We start from the raw sequence: 19127 nt of genomic DNA, 5'->3' as shown, positions 1-19127 counted from the left end.
TTTCTTGTGTTTTTCCATAATTTCAAATGTTTTTCATAATCTAAGCCATAGAACAAAATTGCCTCGTGCTAGATTTGATTGATGAAGTTCGTTGCACATGCGTGCGCCTCCAGTTTTCACGGCGGCCGCTTTCTTCCGACTCTCTTCTTCACACTGTCGGACAGTATATATGGAATCGTCGCCTGTGCTCCAGTTCATCTTATGATTTTATTACTAACCAATAATCAATCAGCCACACATGACCACAATAAAAGCGCATGGAAGAGAAGTTCAGTGCCTTCACCACATTCACAGCCGAGGAGTAGGTCTTGGTCTTCTAGTTGCGCCATAATTATAGCGAAAGCATATGCGCGAACATTTTGGCCTGTTCGGAGCGTCTGCTTTTTTCTGTGCATCTTTTGTTTGTGTTGCGTTAATTTATTTGGTCATACTTATCTCATACAAGCATGAAAATATGTTATTTTTAGTGTGGTCAAGCGCTACTGCCGCCGCTCTTCAATAATTGAGCTTCATCGCCGAGGCTTTTCTTCATGCGAGAATCACCCGCGTCTTGGAGTACGTCAAATAGTCAAAGATCCGTTCGACGCTACAAGGACCTAGGAACCGAAGATGATGAATCTGGACGAGGAAGACCTCGTGCAATCTCAGAAAGGTACGCGAAAGATTTCGCAGCTACCCGTTGCGCTCTGTCCACCGAATGTCACGAGAAATGGCAAACAAACTTTTGAAAGACAGAACACTATCCTGGGCTAATGTACACTTTGAAAAACTGCATTTGGACCTATCAGCAGGATGAGGCCTCCGCTCACGAGGCAAGAATTGAACAAAATTGGTGCAAAGCCAATTTTCTCGACATCGTCAGCTTCGAAGAGTGGTCAGCCAACTCTATGAATTTGAATCCAATGAACCACAGTAGCTGGTCGATTTTGGAAGCAAAAGCCTGCTCGAAACCTCACTGCTCTGGGAATTCTTCGAAAAATGCCCTTCAGAGGGCATCATGAGCTCGTCGCGCATGTCTTTGTGCCACATTCGATGCCTTTCTGAAGCGCCTCAAGGCGTGATCGATCTCAACAGAGGTATTTTCCTGGTTTAATGTTGTTTTTGGTTTACTGTTAGCAGAGAGGGATAAATATTGTTAGTCACATAGTTTTTTTTTTCTCAAAATTATTACATTTTCGCTTTAGGCGATTTGAATACCTTTTCGCTATAGTTATGGAACACCCTGTAGAGCCGTATGGCTTTGGCCAACACTACGAAAATATGATGACAATCCTTGTCTATCGTAATCACACTCCTGGAAACCAGTTCTTTGAGTGTTCACGTCATATATCCACTCTTTTTATATGTGATTGTATTGTTACACGACGTTCACTACAATAAATTCTTTGCATAAAGAAAAGAAAATTCAAAAGTGATATTTAATGGAAGACGGACGAACAGAGATAGTATCTAGGCTCTCGCAGAAGAAAATGATGGAGGTGAAGCCAACACCTTTGCGCAAGCGCAAAATGGGTCCGAAAGGCACCCTAACGAATTGGCTTACCTCAGTGCTAAACTCTTTGGATTCGGACAGTCCTCACTGGTGCCCAGCCACCGATGCTGGCTACTCCTTCAGGGCTCAAATGGATAATACATTATTGTGGATTTATTAGCATTTTAGCCTCAAATAAATTCGTTTCTGGATTTTTTCTCCTTTGCAATAAGAAAAGAGGTGAGGCAGTTGGAAAGTCTGAAGCTTAACTTGGCTTTTTATTTAAAATAGAACAACGAAAAAACCATCATGGCAATAGGTCGATCCTCTTTTTGGCACCTTCGGAATTTCATGTCCCAACTTCACTGATCCATGTTCCAACTTACTGCTTGCCGCAGCCACCTTTCGAAGTTTTGGAGTCGAAATACTAAAAAGAAAAAGGCACAAAACCAATCTTATGTGAAGCACATCTATCATATCATATCATCATATCATGAAGCAAATTCTATAAACGGGTTGAAGAAAATCGAGTACAGTGCCAAAACCCCATAAATAATCCTCAGCTAAGGTTTACATTGCTGTTTGAATGAATGATAATCATGGTATAAAATAACGCGCTTAGTCGGTGTGTGTTTGTGTGTGTACATATATATTTGTATGTGTGTCACGAAAATATTCCATAATGATGCAAAACTCTGCACCGGTGAGGTGCCGAACCATCGCCATGTACATGTTAGGCGAGCACTCTACCTTTTCACCATTGTCCAAACTACATAGTTATATATGTTGGCTTTGATAAGACAAGTTAGCTTCTCTCATATGTTAGTGAGGGTATATAAACGTTTACGTGATTGTATACTCCCAAATTTGCTATCATAATAACGGGCTTATTCTGTCACGTGTGTGCATCTGCGTATGTATCTGTCTCAGTCAAGAAATTCCAAAAAGAGAGGGAGACGAGTACTATGGCGTCGGTTTGGTGCGCTGGAGCCTCAACGCAGTAAAATTGGGTGGGATGGGTCCCACGGGGTTGAAAGGGTGCGCCGGTGCCAAAAAGCTATAGAGTGGAGAGAGACGGGTTCCACTGCCCCGGATTGGTGCACGGGAGACCCAGCGCACTAGAGTGAGTTTCTATGGTTTCTTCACATGTGTATTTCTCAGCATGTCTCCATGATGCTGTTAACATTCTCTCTTCAGAAGGAGGAAACGCACGGGCGAACGGCTGCTTAAATACAATACATAGTAGCCAACAGTTTGCGCGATCTGACGTTATTTTTATCACTACGATAGTTATATTCACGCCATTCCATGTTAGCATATCATTTTTTAAAATTCATACTCTGAATAATGTTTTCAAATTTCGAAGATTTGAGAGAAACATAGATGTAAAACCAAGTTTGATTGTTCTCCAAATATAGGACTGACCCGGTTAGGGAAAAACCATAAAATCTCACATCCATGCTTAAATTTTCGGCTGAGAAAAATTAAAGAGGGCGCTGATAGAAGAAAGCAATTCTAATTTTCCAAAAAATGTCGCTACCGTTATTTCTTATTGATCGGTGAAGGCGAGCGAAGCGAACACCAAAATAACCCTGAAATCCGGCTTTAGCCGGACGGTTAGGCTGGTAAATAATGAATTAATAGTAATAAACAAATAATATTCAATGGTGAATTTCTCTTCAAAAGTAAAAAACGACTCCATAACGGACATTGTTTTCTCAGAAAACGACATTTCTTCTATCTACCATTAATTCCAAAACTTCGTATTTACCCATCACACTCCCTGCCTCTGGCCTGAAATGATGCCAACTTGTTGCTGTCGCCCAGCTCCTCGCACATTTTCTTGGCTTTTAGCCATACTATACCATTTTTGATTATCTGCAACTACTTTTCACATTATCTCCGACACCTAAGTTATAGTCGAGTCAAAACGACATGAAGCACGGTGCAGTTGCGTATGCGGTTGCGCTTGAAGCGCTGCGGTGCAGCGTAGCGGTTAGGATCGAGGTGGGACTATCGTGAACTGCAGCAATGAGTGGTGCTAGCAAGAGTACACCCTCAATCCTAGCCGTTACGCTCGCCGCTTCCAGCGTACCCGCCTAAGCAGATGCACCGAGCTTCAGGTGATTTTGACTCGAATATACTGAAAAAGGCATAGACAAGGCATGGCGACCCCCTGCAACAATGTGAGTTCATTATGCCCTGCCATGTATGAAACTGAAGTAAAGTAAAGGAGTTTGACGCTGGACCCCGTCAAATTTGTGAATCAGAAAAATTGCCTGTTCAAGTTCGCCAAAGATGGCATCTTACAAAGAACAATTGACTATTTTCGCGGTGATGTCGTTATAGATTCATCAGGATATTCTTTGGTGTACCAGAAAAAAAAATCCTCAAGGGAGCCCGCCAATGAGGTGAACCAATTTGTTCGTTTAACGAATGAATTTGCTGAGAGTTTAGCTGGATACCACTCGATGACCTCTTCAGTAGTCTCCTGCATTGTTTATAAAAGAAGTGCGAAAAAAAAATTGCGTAAAAACACTGTGATTCTCTGAAAAATCACGAAAATCCACAACAACCAAGAAAACAAATGTAGTAATTTTTATTCGAATATATTTTTTCGTTTAGTAGAGTTTAAAAAGTGTTATACTAATTTTCAGCAATTACTTCTGCTCTTTCGTCCAACAATCAAGACCTGCGTGAATGCGGGAGCATGGCGTTGTGGAGCGGGTTGCCTAGATATCCGCATGCTGCCCTTTACAGATGGCTGCTGAATGAGTCGATCACCGACGTTTTGTTTCCACATCCATTGTATTTTCGTCGTATTTTATTCCGTATATTTGCACGGTAGTGGAAATTTTACAAATTTTGAAAAAGTAAGCAAATAAAGTTTTTTCTATTAATGTTAATCTATAATTGAATATGAGGATAGAATAGTCTACTGATTGAACCAAAGAAAAAAATGAGAGTGTCCAATACACTTTCCTGTAACTCCTTTCCTTTCTTTTCAAATAAATAATAAATAAATAATTCAAAATAATAAAACCACCACTACTAGCTCTAACTACTGTCATAACTACATACCGTTCATCACTTTAACCTTCATTGGGCCCTCCTTAGCTCTCCTTTTGACTTTCACTGTAACAGAACGTGTTTGCTTTGTGTCTCTAGGTGTGTCTAGGGACCATCTGGAATTTCTTGCTACTGATTTTCACAAAATGGCCGTTTTCAAGGCCTGCTTGCGAAATCAAACCTAGAAAAAAAAAGCTTTTTAATGGGTTGCTGTTTTTACGCATTACAGTCCTTAAAATGCTCCGAGTTATTACAGAAATAATTTACCTGTCGGAATTAATGGTGAAAGGAAGATTGGCTTTGATATAATTTGCTTTCATCCATTCTAGGTGCACTTAATCAATCATAATTCCTCAAACCTTTCATAAATCCCAGTAAATTGCGCTATCGGCTCCTTTCTACTCTTTCATGGATTGCTTTTGTGTTCATGACTTCACTGTCGTTTTATTCCTTAAAATTTATTCTTCTACATTCAACAAAGATTCGAAGAATGCAAATGATTTTTTTTCTTGCTGAGAACGTGTGGATTTTCTTAGTGTGCAACAGGTTGTTTATTCGAATTTCCGTCCTATAGTTGGAAAAATTAGGTTATTAGTCCATAAAAGGTTATTAGTCAATAAAACTTTAACATTTATCCACTCACTTATTACTTTCTCTTTTAATTTTAATTTTTTTTCAACTTTAAGAAAAAAAAGATAAGAAGATTGATCAATATAGAGCAAGATTAGTGCGTTAGTTACACGCCTAAACCTTTTTAAGTATGAGGATCACCACCGTTCGATTCTAAAACGGAAATCAAATATTTGTTTATCAGAATTGATTTTCGGAGAAGTCAAAATAATTTTAGGCGGTTTTTCTTTTCAATTTCAAAGCGTTTTTTTCTTCCCATGGAATTTCTTTCCAAATTCCAAGCAAAGATTATTAGTCCATGAAACCCTAACATTTATCCACTCATTTATTACTTTCTTTTTTAATTTAGTTTAAGTTTTTAAATTGTTTGTATAGAGTTTTTTCTTCTATAAAGAAATCGAACATATACAATACAGAAAAAACCGAGGGGGGCACCTGCCATCCGCCAACGCCATAAAGAAACTCAGGACAACCAAATCATAAATCCTGAGATCAGCAAAAACCGACATAGAAAACAAAAACGCCAAAGCACCAAAAACAATAATGGAACCAACAAGCCAAGGTATAGTAAAAAGTGCAGAGATGGCTTGTTATTTTTTAGTCATTTGTGCGTCATTTCTAGTCATTTTAATTGTTGAATAAAATAGCGGTTGGTCCTTACTTTGAACGTTTGTTGCAAGGAAAGAAGTTGTCAGAACGGCCTATAAAATCGCGGTTGAGCACAACTATGCCTGAATTTTTTTTAAATGTATGTACATAGTGAGTTCTCTGAATTTTCTTTCACCTCTCAATATGATGTGCTGATTTTTGTTCGCACTTACATATTTATTCATGCAATTATTTATTTGCTTATTTATTTGTTTATTTATTTGCTTACGCATTCATTAGTTTCTTCTGCATTTCCAGCCTTTTGCTGATTATTTTCCTCATTAAAGTACTTTTTGGCTCTATTTCTCATTATACAAAGTTGACTGATTTACTATCTTCCTTTCATCCTGCAAATGAACTGTTTAATATTTTATAACTTTCCATATGCTTTTTTTAATCTCTTCCATTACTCATAAATTTCGCATACGTTTGTTTTTCTTCATTTCCTGCTTAATTTTAATCTTCTTGCATACTTTGGAATATGCAATCCTGTACAATCTGAGCATTGCCTGGATCTGTAAAGCGATGATCACGTGCTGATCCTTGAAGAACGTCACGCTTTAGTTTAAGGGAGATGTAGATGTCTAGAGATCTACTCCCACGATATGCATTTTCCCGATTCTAGGCTTTAGTTTACGGATAACGCTTAAAATAAACAAACAGTTGACCAGGAAATTCCAGGAGATCCTTAGAATATGAGAGGATTTGTCTGGCATTCCAAGAGAAACACTATCTTGATTACTCTGAAAAATGACTATGAATAGAACTGTAACGAACACGGCTTTAATATCCCACAAGATCGTAGGAAAATAAAACATTGGAGACTTTTGTAAATGAAAAAAAATATAGAAATGTAATTTTTACCAGCTATGAAAGTCGACGACACAGGAGGAATCAAGGTGTTAGTATTAGTTTCATTATGACTATGTTTGAAGCATACATAGAGAACTGCAAGATTTTTAGTTGGGAATTCAAAAAAAAAAACATTCAAAAAACCTCAAAGAACAAAGAATTCAAGAAAAAAAAGGAAGAATTTTCCTCTTGCTTCACCTCTTCCTTGAGGTTTGTTAATTTGCAAGTAACGTTACGTACATAGTAAGTACAGTTTATACTGAAGTAACGATAATAATTGATACGGTGGTTTTCTTCCTTAGTGTTCTAAAATGACTGATTTTCAAACTTTTCCTTACTTCCCTCTTTGGGTTTTTTAAAGTAAATATGTCCTCAAATCATCTGATTTTTTTTGTTTCTTGTTTGCTAGCATTTTTCTTTTTTCTCTCCTGTCCCCAACATTTTACTGCCGGACTTCTAGTGCACCTCTCTTTCAAATTTTCTTCCCACATTTCAATTTATGCTGAAAAATTCAAAAGAAAACCACATTATTTTCCTTGTTTATTATTTATTTGTTTATTATTTGACCCAATATTATCTGCGATGTTCAATTATTTCAATTAATGCCGAAAAAATTCAAAAAAACCACATTATTTTCCTTGTTTATTATTTATTTGTTCATTATTTGACTCAATATTAGCTGCGATTACGTGCCGACTCAAGCTGTTTTTCCTACTCTTGCTGAAATTGAGCATATATTGTGATTACTATATCTAAATAAAAATATATAAATATTCTAGATGTGTACGCTTAAGGGTTATGGTTATATTGTTGTAAGAAGCCATGCAGAAAGCCACTATTTCCCACAGTCAGTTTTTCTTATGCAGATTGCAAGAGAGAAGCATAGAAATAAGATTATTAGCATGCTTCGATGCTCTATGAACGATGTATAAGCAATGAGTAAACAAAAAGAATAGAACTAGAGAGAGAATAAAGCAAACAAGGAAACAAGGAAGCATAGAAAGCACAGCAAAAAAAAAACTAATCAAAATCCCACAATGGTGATGTTCGTCGGCGATTAAAAGTCGAGAAACGGGTTACATTAGTCACGAAATTCGTGCTTGTCGTCCACAACCACGTCGGACCGACTGAAAATCCTTCCCGTTCCATTCTCGTGTACAAAGTGGATCACGTTCCATTAGTGGTAGGACATCATCTTATAGATGTGATGAGGTGTTGGAACAAAAAAAAAATTAGGAAAACGCCAGAAATCTGTTCTGGTTTTGTAAATTTGTATGTGCGCCTCCGTGTTCCGAACATACAGCTCTGTTACTTTGTTCCCAAAAACCAGTTCCACATTTATTCTATGACCGTTCGTTCGTATCGTCCTCGTTCCAGTACATTTATCATCTCCCAGTATTGATCCTATCACAATCTTTCAGATCATTCTTTGTATCCTTCTTATGTGATATTTTTATTTATTATTGTTTATGAACCTGCATTAACGTTCTCTGGATAGAAATTTCTCTAATTGTTCTTGTCTTTAACACTTGCATCCAGATGTTTTTTCCAATTCCATAAGAATTTTGCAGTTACTTCGATGGAATGTTCGCCTACTTTGGGATTTTTCTTTAGATTTAAAAAACTTGCTCTGCGAATATTACATATATTTACGTTTGTCGAATTTCGGAATCGTTCTTTGCCGGATAGTACTTTGACCTCAATTTTTACATTGTCTTTCAAAGACAGAGCACCGGAGAGAACTGTCAATGTTGATACACGGTGTATGTACGGTTTGTTGCCGATGTACTATAGTCGGATGGAAACGAAATGAAGCTCGGTACGGTCGCGTAAGCGGCTGTGCTCGAAGCGATGAGGTGAAACGTAGCGGTTAGGATCCACATCGATCCCAACCGCTACCTCCACCACCGCGCCGCTTCGAGCACAGCCGCTTACGCAACTGCAACGTGCTTCAGGTCGTTTTCGGCCTACTATATGTAGGATATGGGTCGAGGTTAACAAATATCCAAAGGAGAGCGTGAAGCGCCATCTAGAAATCTAAGAAAGAGGGGCACCAGAGATGCCTGGTACGTTTTACCCAACGATACAACTCTACACACCCTTAAGACTGACAAGATAGGACAAGATAGAACAGCTGAGAGCAAGTTATTCAGAAATGAAACTATTTGTTAAATGAATAGAAATCTGAAAGATTAATGGAAAGTCAATTGGAATAGTTACTAATTGAATGGGCCCTTCACAGCTTACAGCATCATTAATGATGTCGATTTTACAAGGCTTCATTTCGCCAATCCTAAGGGTATAAAGAGTTGTCTTTTTGGATTTTGGATCTTTTGGGTGCCCTTGAGGCGTCGAATTACTGAATTTGTAGGGATCATTTTTACTTTTCCTGTGCAGTTACACTTAAAAACTACTTACCAAACTATATATACTAGTAGAGAGAGCAAAAAGACACAAAAACTTCACCGAATGTTTCTTCCTTAGTCTTACCCTCTATAACGTCGATAATCATCTATATTGTTAGTGGTTGTTAAGTAAAATTTTATCAATAGCCACCAAAACAAAAAATGAAGAAAAATATGCACATAGAGGTAAATTCGCACATATGACACTGATATGTATAACATTTACGGCCATGTATTATTCTCGCGGAATTTTTTTTTTGTACGGAGATTGCGTTTTGACTGCTACTGTTCTACAACATCTAAATTATTAGGAAATAAAAAGGAAATAGAAATAGGTGGCGGATACGGATTGTTCGACCATCCTGGCTCATCATTGGATCGAATTAAGTTCATGTGTGAATATTTGCTTCTGTACAAGTTATTATCAGAAAAAAAAAGAAAAAAGCAGATAAAAACTAAAATAAACGAAAACAATACAGGCACAACGCCAATTAAAGCAAGGAGTGCGTATTCTCTTTTCCTTTCTTCTATTATGTGTCTTTTTAAGGATTTTTTCGCACTTGATAAAACTTTTGGTTTTCTTATTTTCATAGCATTATTCCGTTCAGTCAATAAAAATCAATAAATAATAGAAAATGCTAAATAATAATCTTAATGATTACATTAAATTAAAATGAAATAAAATAAAATAATTACGAAATTAAGCCATTATATTAAATAATAATAATAATATAAATTAATAATACAATTAAATAAATAACATTATTGTTATTAAGAGCTAGGAAATATTTGTTTGCTCATACAGATAAAATTCGACTACAATATTTTTAGAACTATTTTTATAATATTTAATATCACACTTTTCACAGAGATTCGGTCCATAGTAGACCGGATTTCAGCGAAAACTATGATATTAAATACTAATTATATGTCAATCAATAATATTAATGATAAATTAAATATTAAATATTAATGAGCTAATATTATCATTATTTAATATTAATATTAAGTGTTAAATATTAATGACCCTAGAAACAAATTCCCCGACAACCTCAAATTACTCCAGCTCATATATAATCCTTGGTAGAACTCAGGTATAGGCCAGTCAGTTTCGCTGACAAGCCTGATCAGATTCTAACGTATGCGCGTACGCACGTACGCAACACGCACGAGCTAACGAGCGTAATAAACATTAAAAAAATATCATGTATTCTGGGAATATTTCAGGAGCAACCAAGAACCCACTCCTCTAAATAGATTGAAATTAAAAAAAAAACAATTGATTTATCTATCAGCGCATTGACATCCAGGTAAAAAACGTAATTTTTTATTTATATCTATTTTTCCTCTAACGATGAACGTTGTTCATCCGTGAAAATGGTACAAAGTTCAGGTAAATAGTTCTCGTTGTTCTCAAACAAATTACGGACCTACGTGAATTTCTCGTGCCTCGTCAAAAATTTCCTCTTTGCTCACTTTTTCTACGCTCAAATTTCGTTTGTTGCTGTTGTTGCCGGGGTAACTTCATGCATTTCGATCATTTGTTGTGTTTTTATACAAAAATTATATTTGCACGCTCTCGGAAGACAATTGACGATGGCATTTCACCGTTTTTTTCTTTTCCCGTTGTTATTTGCAACGAGATGTGGATGACTCATACATGGTTTCGTATATAAGGTTTAGTCAGCTCGTGAGATGACAGTTGATGGTTTGAAAAGAGTCATCCGCTAACATTTCTTTCATTTCTTCCTCCACGCTAATCAAAATTTGCATAAACATCGATCTGTACTTTGATCTATACTCCGATCTTGCCCGTTCGGATACAGACTACATTATCCTCGAAAATTCGAAAATTGATGAATTCTTTAGATGAAATTTTCACGCTGAACACCAATCGATATCTTCGTAAGTGCTCTTTCCTTTCAAAAAAGAAATTGGAATCTCATTTTTGTTCAACTGTTTTGTGTGAACGTTCAAATTTAACACACACGTTCAAATAAAAATATTGCGAGGAAAAAAAGTATATCTGAAGTATACATAAGGAATCTAATCCTGAACAAAACTGCAACTACGCTTCAATTTATTTATTTTATTTCAACTTTCAAATCATTTTATTTTTGTTTTATTTATTTTAATTTACTTAAAAAATCGAGTAAGAACTTAGCTTCTTATAGTACTTCAGGACACATTAATTCTAGATGTAGGAAGTATCTTAGGATGTATAGATCTTAGGATCTCAGAATGATATCTTAGGATGGAAGGATGTACGAGCGTAAGCGAGCAAAAGGCTTGAAGACGATCCATTAACTATTACAACGATTCTGCTCAATTGCATTTAAATTTTCTAAACATTTACAAATCGGCTTGAAATACTTATAACTTCGAAAAAGAAAACTCAGTTGCATTAAAATTTCTAAGAATGACGAGCTACAAAACTAATTTATAGATCTTGCTTCCGGATAATTTAAGCTTCATCATGGGTTTTCTCTAAAAAGTGATTCATGCACATCTCACCCCGATCCTCTCTTCTCCTTTGATTCCCAAAATTCTGTTAGGGTTAGCATCCACATACAGCCTCATTTTATTATTTTTTTCTCAGATTTCAAGCTTATTTGGCATTGACCAGCACGGTTATTTAGGATTTAAAATCTCTATTTAAGCCTAACCTGATTTAAACCATAGATACGTAAAGCTTCTATTAAAATTTCCTGGAATTTTATTGAAATAAATTACGTAGTATTTTTGTGTTTTTTTTTTTGGAATATATCTCAGTATTTATCATAGTACAGAAATAATTTGAAAAAAGAAACTATTCTTATTTTTTATTTATTTTTTATGAATTGAACAGACGAAAATGCAATTAGTTTTTAGTCGCCTACGAACATATAAATGAAAAAAATGTAATGATTGATTGTCGTCGGATAAAAAATGGATCAGAAAGAATGTGTCAATGACGAAACGAACGTCAGGCTGTCATAAAAATGGCAACTGACGACCGCAAAGAGCGAAGAATACACTTTTCGAACTGTTCGTGTCAGCAATTACTCATCCACATTTAATCAAATAAGATACCATCCGATTCTAATGTGCGCCGTACCTATCGCCGTGAATGTTTACATTCTCATAACTGGTTATCATCGCGCGTCAAAATAAGACACCTATTTTAAAAGGCGACCGGGAAATTGTGCAGACACTGAGACCGTTATCAGTTTCCTCTCGTAGATGACCAAGCTAATTCCTAGTAAGAAAAACAGCTTTTACTGAATTTGTAGTTCCTTAGCGTCATTTAAAAAATATTATTTTGATCCTACATATAATCTTTTCGTATAGATTTCTTTAAAGTCGTAGATCGCGAGCACTCAATTTTTCAATTTTTTTTTTCAAAGAGAGTTCAATTTCGTTCAGCACAGTAACTGTGAACAGAATGACGGAATGTTTCCTTATCTTTCATGAATTAATCCTTACAAAAATAATCCAAATGAATGGCATTGATCAATTTCACTTCCCTATCAAAAGCTTTTCTGATCACCGGACGTGTTTTTCCATCGTCTTCCTGATTTTTCAGTTTTTTTTTCTGGTATTTCTGGTATTTTCTTCTAGAAAAGAGAAAAAAAAACACAAACACATATCTGGAAAATTTTTATAGTTGTAGCGCCGGAGCGATTCCTCATCTTTAAGATCTACAGGTCCCAAATGATTCACTGTATGCGGTAATGAAGTTGTGAGGGAGTTACAACTTTTTTTGCATTTCTATTTGTTTTTTTTTCTAATTTGGAATGAAAGCTACAACTTTTTTTTGCATTTCTATTTGTTTTTTTTTCTCCCGTAGGTAACATAAATGTTCATAAACCGAATTATCCTACCACAAACATGGACTCATCGACTTATTCCTTCATCTCCTTCCACCAAGCCACCGATGGTCTGATGCACTTTGTTATCATTTGGGTTCTTGTTCATCAGAAAAAAGAAAAGTTCTGCAAGATTTTCTTGCAAATGTTAAAGTGTCTGAATCCATTGGATGTTGTTTTTGTAACATTTTGAAAGATTTTTATTGCGTGTTTCTTTTCAAAACTCATTGACAGTGATCTACACACGGTAAACGACTATCAAAATGCTAATTTTAATCGCTATCGGCTATGGCGACGTCGTATAGTATGAAACTTTCTAGGAAATTTCTCGCATACGATTGTGTACCAGAATATCTGGGATTTCAATAGAATGCTTACAAATATTTTTACAAACTTTCTACAACCGCTCGATTTACAGAATGCGAACAAATCGTTGAATTATGCTTATTGTGATTGATTCGCCACACATAGAATTATAGTCGGATCAAAACGCCATGACGTAGGATGCAGTTGCGTAAGTGGTTGCTCTTGAAACGACGCTGCGGAACGTAGCGGATTAGGTTCCTGTGAGGACCATTGCTACACCCTTTCATTGCTGCTGTTCGCAATGGTCCCACATCGATTCCAACCGCTGCGCTCGGCCGCGCCGCTTCAAGCGCAACCGCTTACGCAGCTGCATCGTGCGTCATGTCGTTTTGACTCGAGTGTACCCACGTGCACCGTAGGGTGTCAAGGATAAGGAGTTTTCGCGGATATGATACAGTTCAAATTATCCCCTTATGCTATCATGAGCTCATTTCAGTTATGAGGGTTTGCATTGTGGGCGGTGGCGGATACTTAGGACATGAATTGGCTGCACGTCTTCAATCGAACGGTTCACATACAGTTATACTTGATATAACGTTCTCAGGTCATCCACTTATTAAACTTGATGAAAATCTAACGACAAGACTACAGGTGTGGGCTTTTACATGATGTAAAAATCGCCGAAGAGTTACTGGATTTAGGGTTCAGTTCTGGATGAGACGAAAGTATGTGAAGCACTCCGTGATTGCGAATCATGTTTTCATCTGGCAGCATCGCCAGGTGAACAAGCTGTAAGTTTGTTTACTTATGTGATAATCATATTCTAAGAGGTAAACTAGATTCAAAACCTGCTTAGTTTTTTTTTGAGTCATTGACGCAAAATATTTCTACTTCTACTATATTTCATTGCTTCTGGATTAGGTCATTCGCTTCCGCGTAGTCATATGAGTAAAGGACTTTGAGTACTGTTGTTACTACGTTAAGGGCATCACCCCACGAATCTGGGGTGGTGCGGATTTCAGCTGCAGAGTTCCTATACGGGGTCGTAGATCATGGAGAGGAGGGTGGTTCCGTCTATTTCTTCCTAAATATCCGTCTATTTCTTCCTAAAAACACCCCAAAAGATGCGGCGCGTGCACAAGGCTGGCGCGCTCCAATCGAACTCCTCGTGGAAAATAGTGCGCCAGAACGCTCGAAGTCGTATCTTGCGGGCCGTTTTTTACGGTAATTAGGAAAAAAATAGACGGATTCACTCTTCTCTCCTTAATCTACGACACCGTATAGGCATACCCCTATATCCACCTGAAACCCCCACCCCCCAGCTTCATGGAGTGATACCTTTAAATAGCTCCACTAGCTGCTCTATGCTGTTTGTTTGCGAACAATACGTTGAACAACAACTTTTGCAAAATATTTGTTGTAAAGTGATATTTATTTGAATAATGCTTCGAAATCCGCTCGAAAAGGAGGATGAAATAACTCGAGAACCAGAATCACTTCCATTAATTAAGAAATCATCGTTATTAGATTGTGAGATGATTGGTTCATTTCTCTGGAGAAATTTCCTCTTTCACTCTTAGTTCATCGAAACTTGCGAATTTGTAGAATGAAAACAAAAATATTTAAAAAATTGAATATTTTTTCTGTTTGCTGGTCGGTATTCACTTTCTGGATTAAGATGAGAGAGGTTATGAAAATTTAGACATCTTATACACAGATCCTTTCTTCACTACTGGAATCTCGTCCATTCAAATCCCTCATACATCGAATTTATTGGCAAAACAAGGCAAACGTTTAGGATCCTGGTAATTTTCGAGCAACACAAAGTTAGCGAGATTTGTCTGAGACGTTCTTAACTAATTTCGAAGTGATATCCCGAAATAACGTCTTCCAAAAATTAAGGGATCCTAGAGGCTCACAAAAATCCTCGCAAACATCTGTTTTTTTTTCTTTGTTTTTGTACTTAACGATCATTTTACTGGGATCTATGTACGAGGTTTAATCTCACAATAGAGTCTTTACTTTTCAGATATTTTTAATTTCTTTTCTTTGTTCAAATCATTGCAATTTTTCCAGTTCAACAGAGATTTGGCTTATCGAATTAATGTTGACGGTACCGCACTTCTAATGGAATGTTGTAAACGTGTTGGAGTGAAACGTTTCATCTATACATCCAGTGTATGCGTTATTTTTACGAATAAAGAACTCATAAACGCCACCGAGGACTATCCATATCCGTTGGAGTCACAGGTGAAGTATATTTGAATGACAGTCTGTACTTATATCCATATGTAGATCACTCTTTCAGCACACATCCATGTATGGGTCCTCGAAAGCCCAGGCAGAACGACTGGTGTTGGCAGCGAATAGCGCCGAATTTCGAACGTGTGCCCTACGACCACGCGGCATCTACGGACCTGGAGATCCACGATGTGCCGATAAGGCGGCGGTAAAATCTTCACTTTTTCCATTTCCTGCACTAAAGGTATCACCCCAGGAATCTGGAGTGGTAGGAGTTTCAGGTGGGTTATGCCTATACGGGGTCGAAGATTATGGGAAGTAGGTGATTCCGTCCATTTCTTCCTAATTGCCGTAAAAAAACGGCTACGACGACGATGCGAGTTGCGGCGCGTGCACAAGGCTACCACGCTCCTATCGAACTCGTTGTAGAAAATAGCGTCCCGGAACGCTCGATACCGTATCTTCCGGGCCGCTTTTTACGGCAATTAGGAAAAAACGGACGGAATCACCCTTCTCTCCTTAATCTACGACACCGTATAGGCATACCCCTATACCCACCTGAAACCTCCACCCCCCAGCTTCATGGAGTGATACCTTTAAATAGCTCCACTAACTGCTCTGTGCTGTTTGTTTACGAACAATACGTTGAACAACAACATTTATTGCGAAATATTTGTTGTAAAGTGATATTTATTTGAATAATGCTTCGAAATCCGCTCGAAAAGGAGGTTGAAGTAACTCGAGAACCAGAATCACTTCCATTAATCTACGACCCCGTATACGAATACTCCACCTGAAACCCGCACCACCCCAGATTCGTGGGGTGATGCTTTTAAGTCAGAAAATCATGTCGATTTTTCTCGGACTACTAATATACGTATGACTCCAATACCACAATATCTCCTGGTACCGGTCAGCACTTTTTCAACTTTTTTTATTATTCAAGTTAAACAGCAACTTCAACAACAACATTCAAATTCATTTAAATTTAACTGTTGTTTTATTACTAAATATTAAAATAATTATTGAATAAATGTTTGATTATTTGCTGTGCTATTTCACTTATTCATATCATGATTTATTCTTTGAACTATTCAAATTTCTATTTTTATTTTTATTCGTTCAAATCTATTTTATACATCTATTTTGCTGTCGGATTGAATTAATATTAAAATTAAGTAATTAGATTTTAATATTGATTGAATTAATATAAACCTATATGTTTTTTGAGGTATGCGACTGTTACTTCCATAAGAAAATGAAAAAAATTTTTCTGCAACTCTTGAATCAAAATAATTATGATGTTGTTTATGTGACATTTGGATGAGCATGTAAACAGATGATAGAATGAGACAAAAGCAAACAGATAGGAAAATGAAAAATGTTTATTTTACATGAAAACCAGGATATTTATTCGCTCATTTTAAGGAAATCATCTACAAAGGTCTTTACATCGCTACTTTTGCCAAAAAAGAACGTGCAATGACCCAATACAGCGGTGTACGTAACCTTACACATGCAATGTGCCAAGCGGATAAGGAACTAGCAAAACCGTATCCGAGATGTGCTGGAAAGGTTTGATGTTTTCCTGGATTCCATTTTTACTTAGGAGTAGCAGCATGTTAAAAAAAGAAGAATTAGCCTTTTTTTACATAACAAATCTTTTTTCAGGCATATCACGTTGTGGACGCCGATCCTGTAGACTCATTCCTCTTCTGGAAGCCATTGATCACCGCGTTATCGCGGTCACCACCATCAATACGTGTACCGTTTATACTGGTTTATTTTGTTGCTTATGTTTCCGAATGGTTCGCTACGCTATTCGGGCTACCACCGGGTTTAAATAGGTGAATAATTGGTTATTCAAAAATCTCAGTTCTAATGTTGAATATTAGGTTCCCTATGGGTTAAAAATTACCACTTTTTTTGTCTTCTAGAGGGAGTGCCTTCTAGAAATTCGTCTTCTAGAGTTTTTTTTCTGGACGATTCAAAGGCAAAAAAACGGTATGACTGAAGAAAAATTAATAAGTTGAAAAAATAACGAAATTATATGATCGAAAAAAAATAGCCTGAAAGAAGAAGAGGATTAATTAGAGAAAATGGAAAAAGCTGTACATATATGAGCACTAAAGAGATTTATGAAGAGATTTTCAAATTATTCTCCAAAACTGATTCGACGTGTAGACAAATTTATGCGAAAATGTCACCTTCTAAGTGCAATTCTCCAAAACCCTGTTCGCAAATAATAAACAACGTTTTAGAAAGAAAAATATTTGTATTATTCCAATCTGTTTCTCTACGTCTTTATTGCACAGTTCTTTTACTTTTATTTATTTTATTGTATATTACTTTTTTTTTAATTTTCCTTTCAGACTTGAGGTGAATCTTCTTGGAATCACAAATACATATTCAATTGAACGAGCAAGGAAGGATTTCGACTATAATCCTACAAATAATCATGATTTAACGGAGGTATACTTCAATACAGTATTTTTGAAATCTAAGGATTCATTTGATGTTGAAAAAAAATTTCGTGCACATTTGATGTGAATACCACGGCTACAGACTACAGTTTTTACGTGTAGAATTGAATTTTGAATCCTGATGGGGGTTGGATAAAGTTTCAGAAAGTTTCTGCGTTGTAAATATATTCGCTTTTCTTTCAAAAATCAATTTCGTAAAATTCTCCAAAATATGAGGGCCTTATTGTATATCATATCACATATTATATCATAGCAAATTATGAAATATTAATATATTGGGGAATATTATAAAATAATTTATATATTAGGGAAATATTATAGCAACTTTCATGCTCAATTTACAGATTGTTGAGTACTACACGAAGTACTACAAGGATCGTCCGACCACAAATTTCGATAGCTGGCGAACGCTGAAAGTTCTTTTTGTCTCCGCAATCATGATATTTGTTGTCATACAATTTTGTTTCTCTTAATTTTTAAAACTTTGAAATTTTAACAAATTTTCGCTTGAATGATGATGAATGAGCATTTATGGTCTCATATCTCAATGTAAATCATTAAGTTAATTTCTATTGCTTTCACTCTTTGAAACCAATGGGTGTACATAATAAATTTTTAACATTATCAGACAGCTATCGCTACTGTTTCATGGATGTTTTAGTGGGTTTATGTGCGAGATTCAAAAGAAGTAAGATGTGAACGAGAAGCATTGTCCCTATTGAAGTTTGACCAGTTCTTGTTTACTTTTTAAATTCATTAATAGTTCATTTTAGCCGCCAATCAGAGCTCTAGCAATCCAGATTTGCATAGGATGTTTATTTGGATATTCTGGCCCATTAATGATCATGTATTTGTGAATTATCCATGAAATTTATAAATCCACAAAAATCATGCTTAAATCGTACTAAATCACACTTAAGTCATACTTAAGTAAAAAAATCATACTTGTGTTATCCGAAGTGGACGTGTGGATGTCGTAAGGTAAGGAATCAAAGGACGAATACAGAAAGAAACTAGGTTTTTACTGAAACAACAACTTTAATCCTGTCCCTATTCTTTAACAGAGTTCGAAAAATTATTTAAATAGTTTTTATATCTCTGCTGAGCCCAGATATAACATCCAGAATTCGTTGCCTGTCACGTTGTGCTCGACACCACTTACTGGTCACTTAAC

The 19127-nt window shown here is 36.4% G+C and overlaps 1 protein-coding gene across 3 annotated transcripts; it reads left to right on the top strand.

Moving 5' to 3' along the window:
• Positions 1-530: 530 nt before the first annotated feature.
• Positions 531-18426, top strand: RB195_020826 (uncharacterized protein; the record flags this gene model as incomplete). 3 transcript variants are annotated; one of them, XM_064189315.1, is made up of 10 exons in its annotated part: positions 531-652; positions 1185-1345; positions 13726-13880; positions 13931-14020; positions 15306-15479; positions 15538-15678; positions 16899-17045; positions 17142-17317; positions 17843-17942; positions 18298-18426. In XM_064189315.1, 10 exons carry the CDS (start codon positions 531-533, stop codon positions 18424-18426), a joined length of 1395 nt encoding a protein of 464 aa, XP_064045196.1. The 3 variants fall into 3 exon arrangements, with proteins under 3 accessions (XP_064045196.1, XP_064045198.1, XP_064045197.1); XM_064189316.1 differs by lacking the exons at positions 531-652; positions 1185-1345 and adding an exon at positions 10932-10980; XM_064189317.1 differs by lacking the exons at positions 13726-13880; positions 13931-14020; positions 15306-15479; ... (3 more) ...; positions 17843-17942; positions 18298-18426 and adding an exon at positions 1454-1652 and having other exon boundaries at positions 1185-1304.
• Positions 18427-19127: the final 701 nt, after the last annotated feature.

The sequence above is a fragment of the Necator americanus genome, chromosome II, assembly GCF_031761385.1.
Source record: "Necator americanus strain Aroian chromosome II, whole genome shotgun sequence".
NCBI lineage: Eukaryota > Metazoa > Nematoda > Chromadorea > Rhabditida > Ancylostomatidae > Necator > Necator americanus.
Note: the sequence above shows the minus strand (reverse complement) of the source record. Positions and strands in the feature narration are given on the sequence as shown.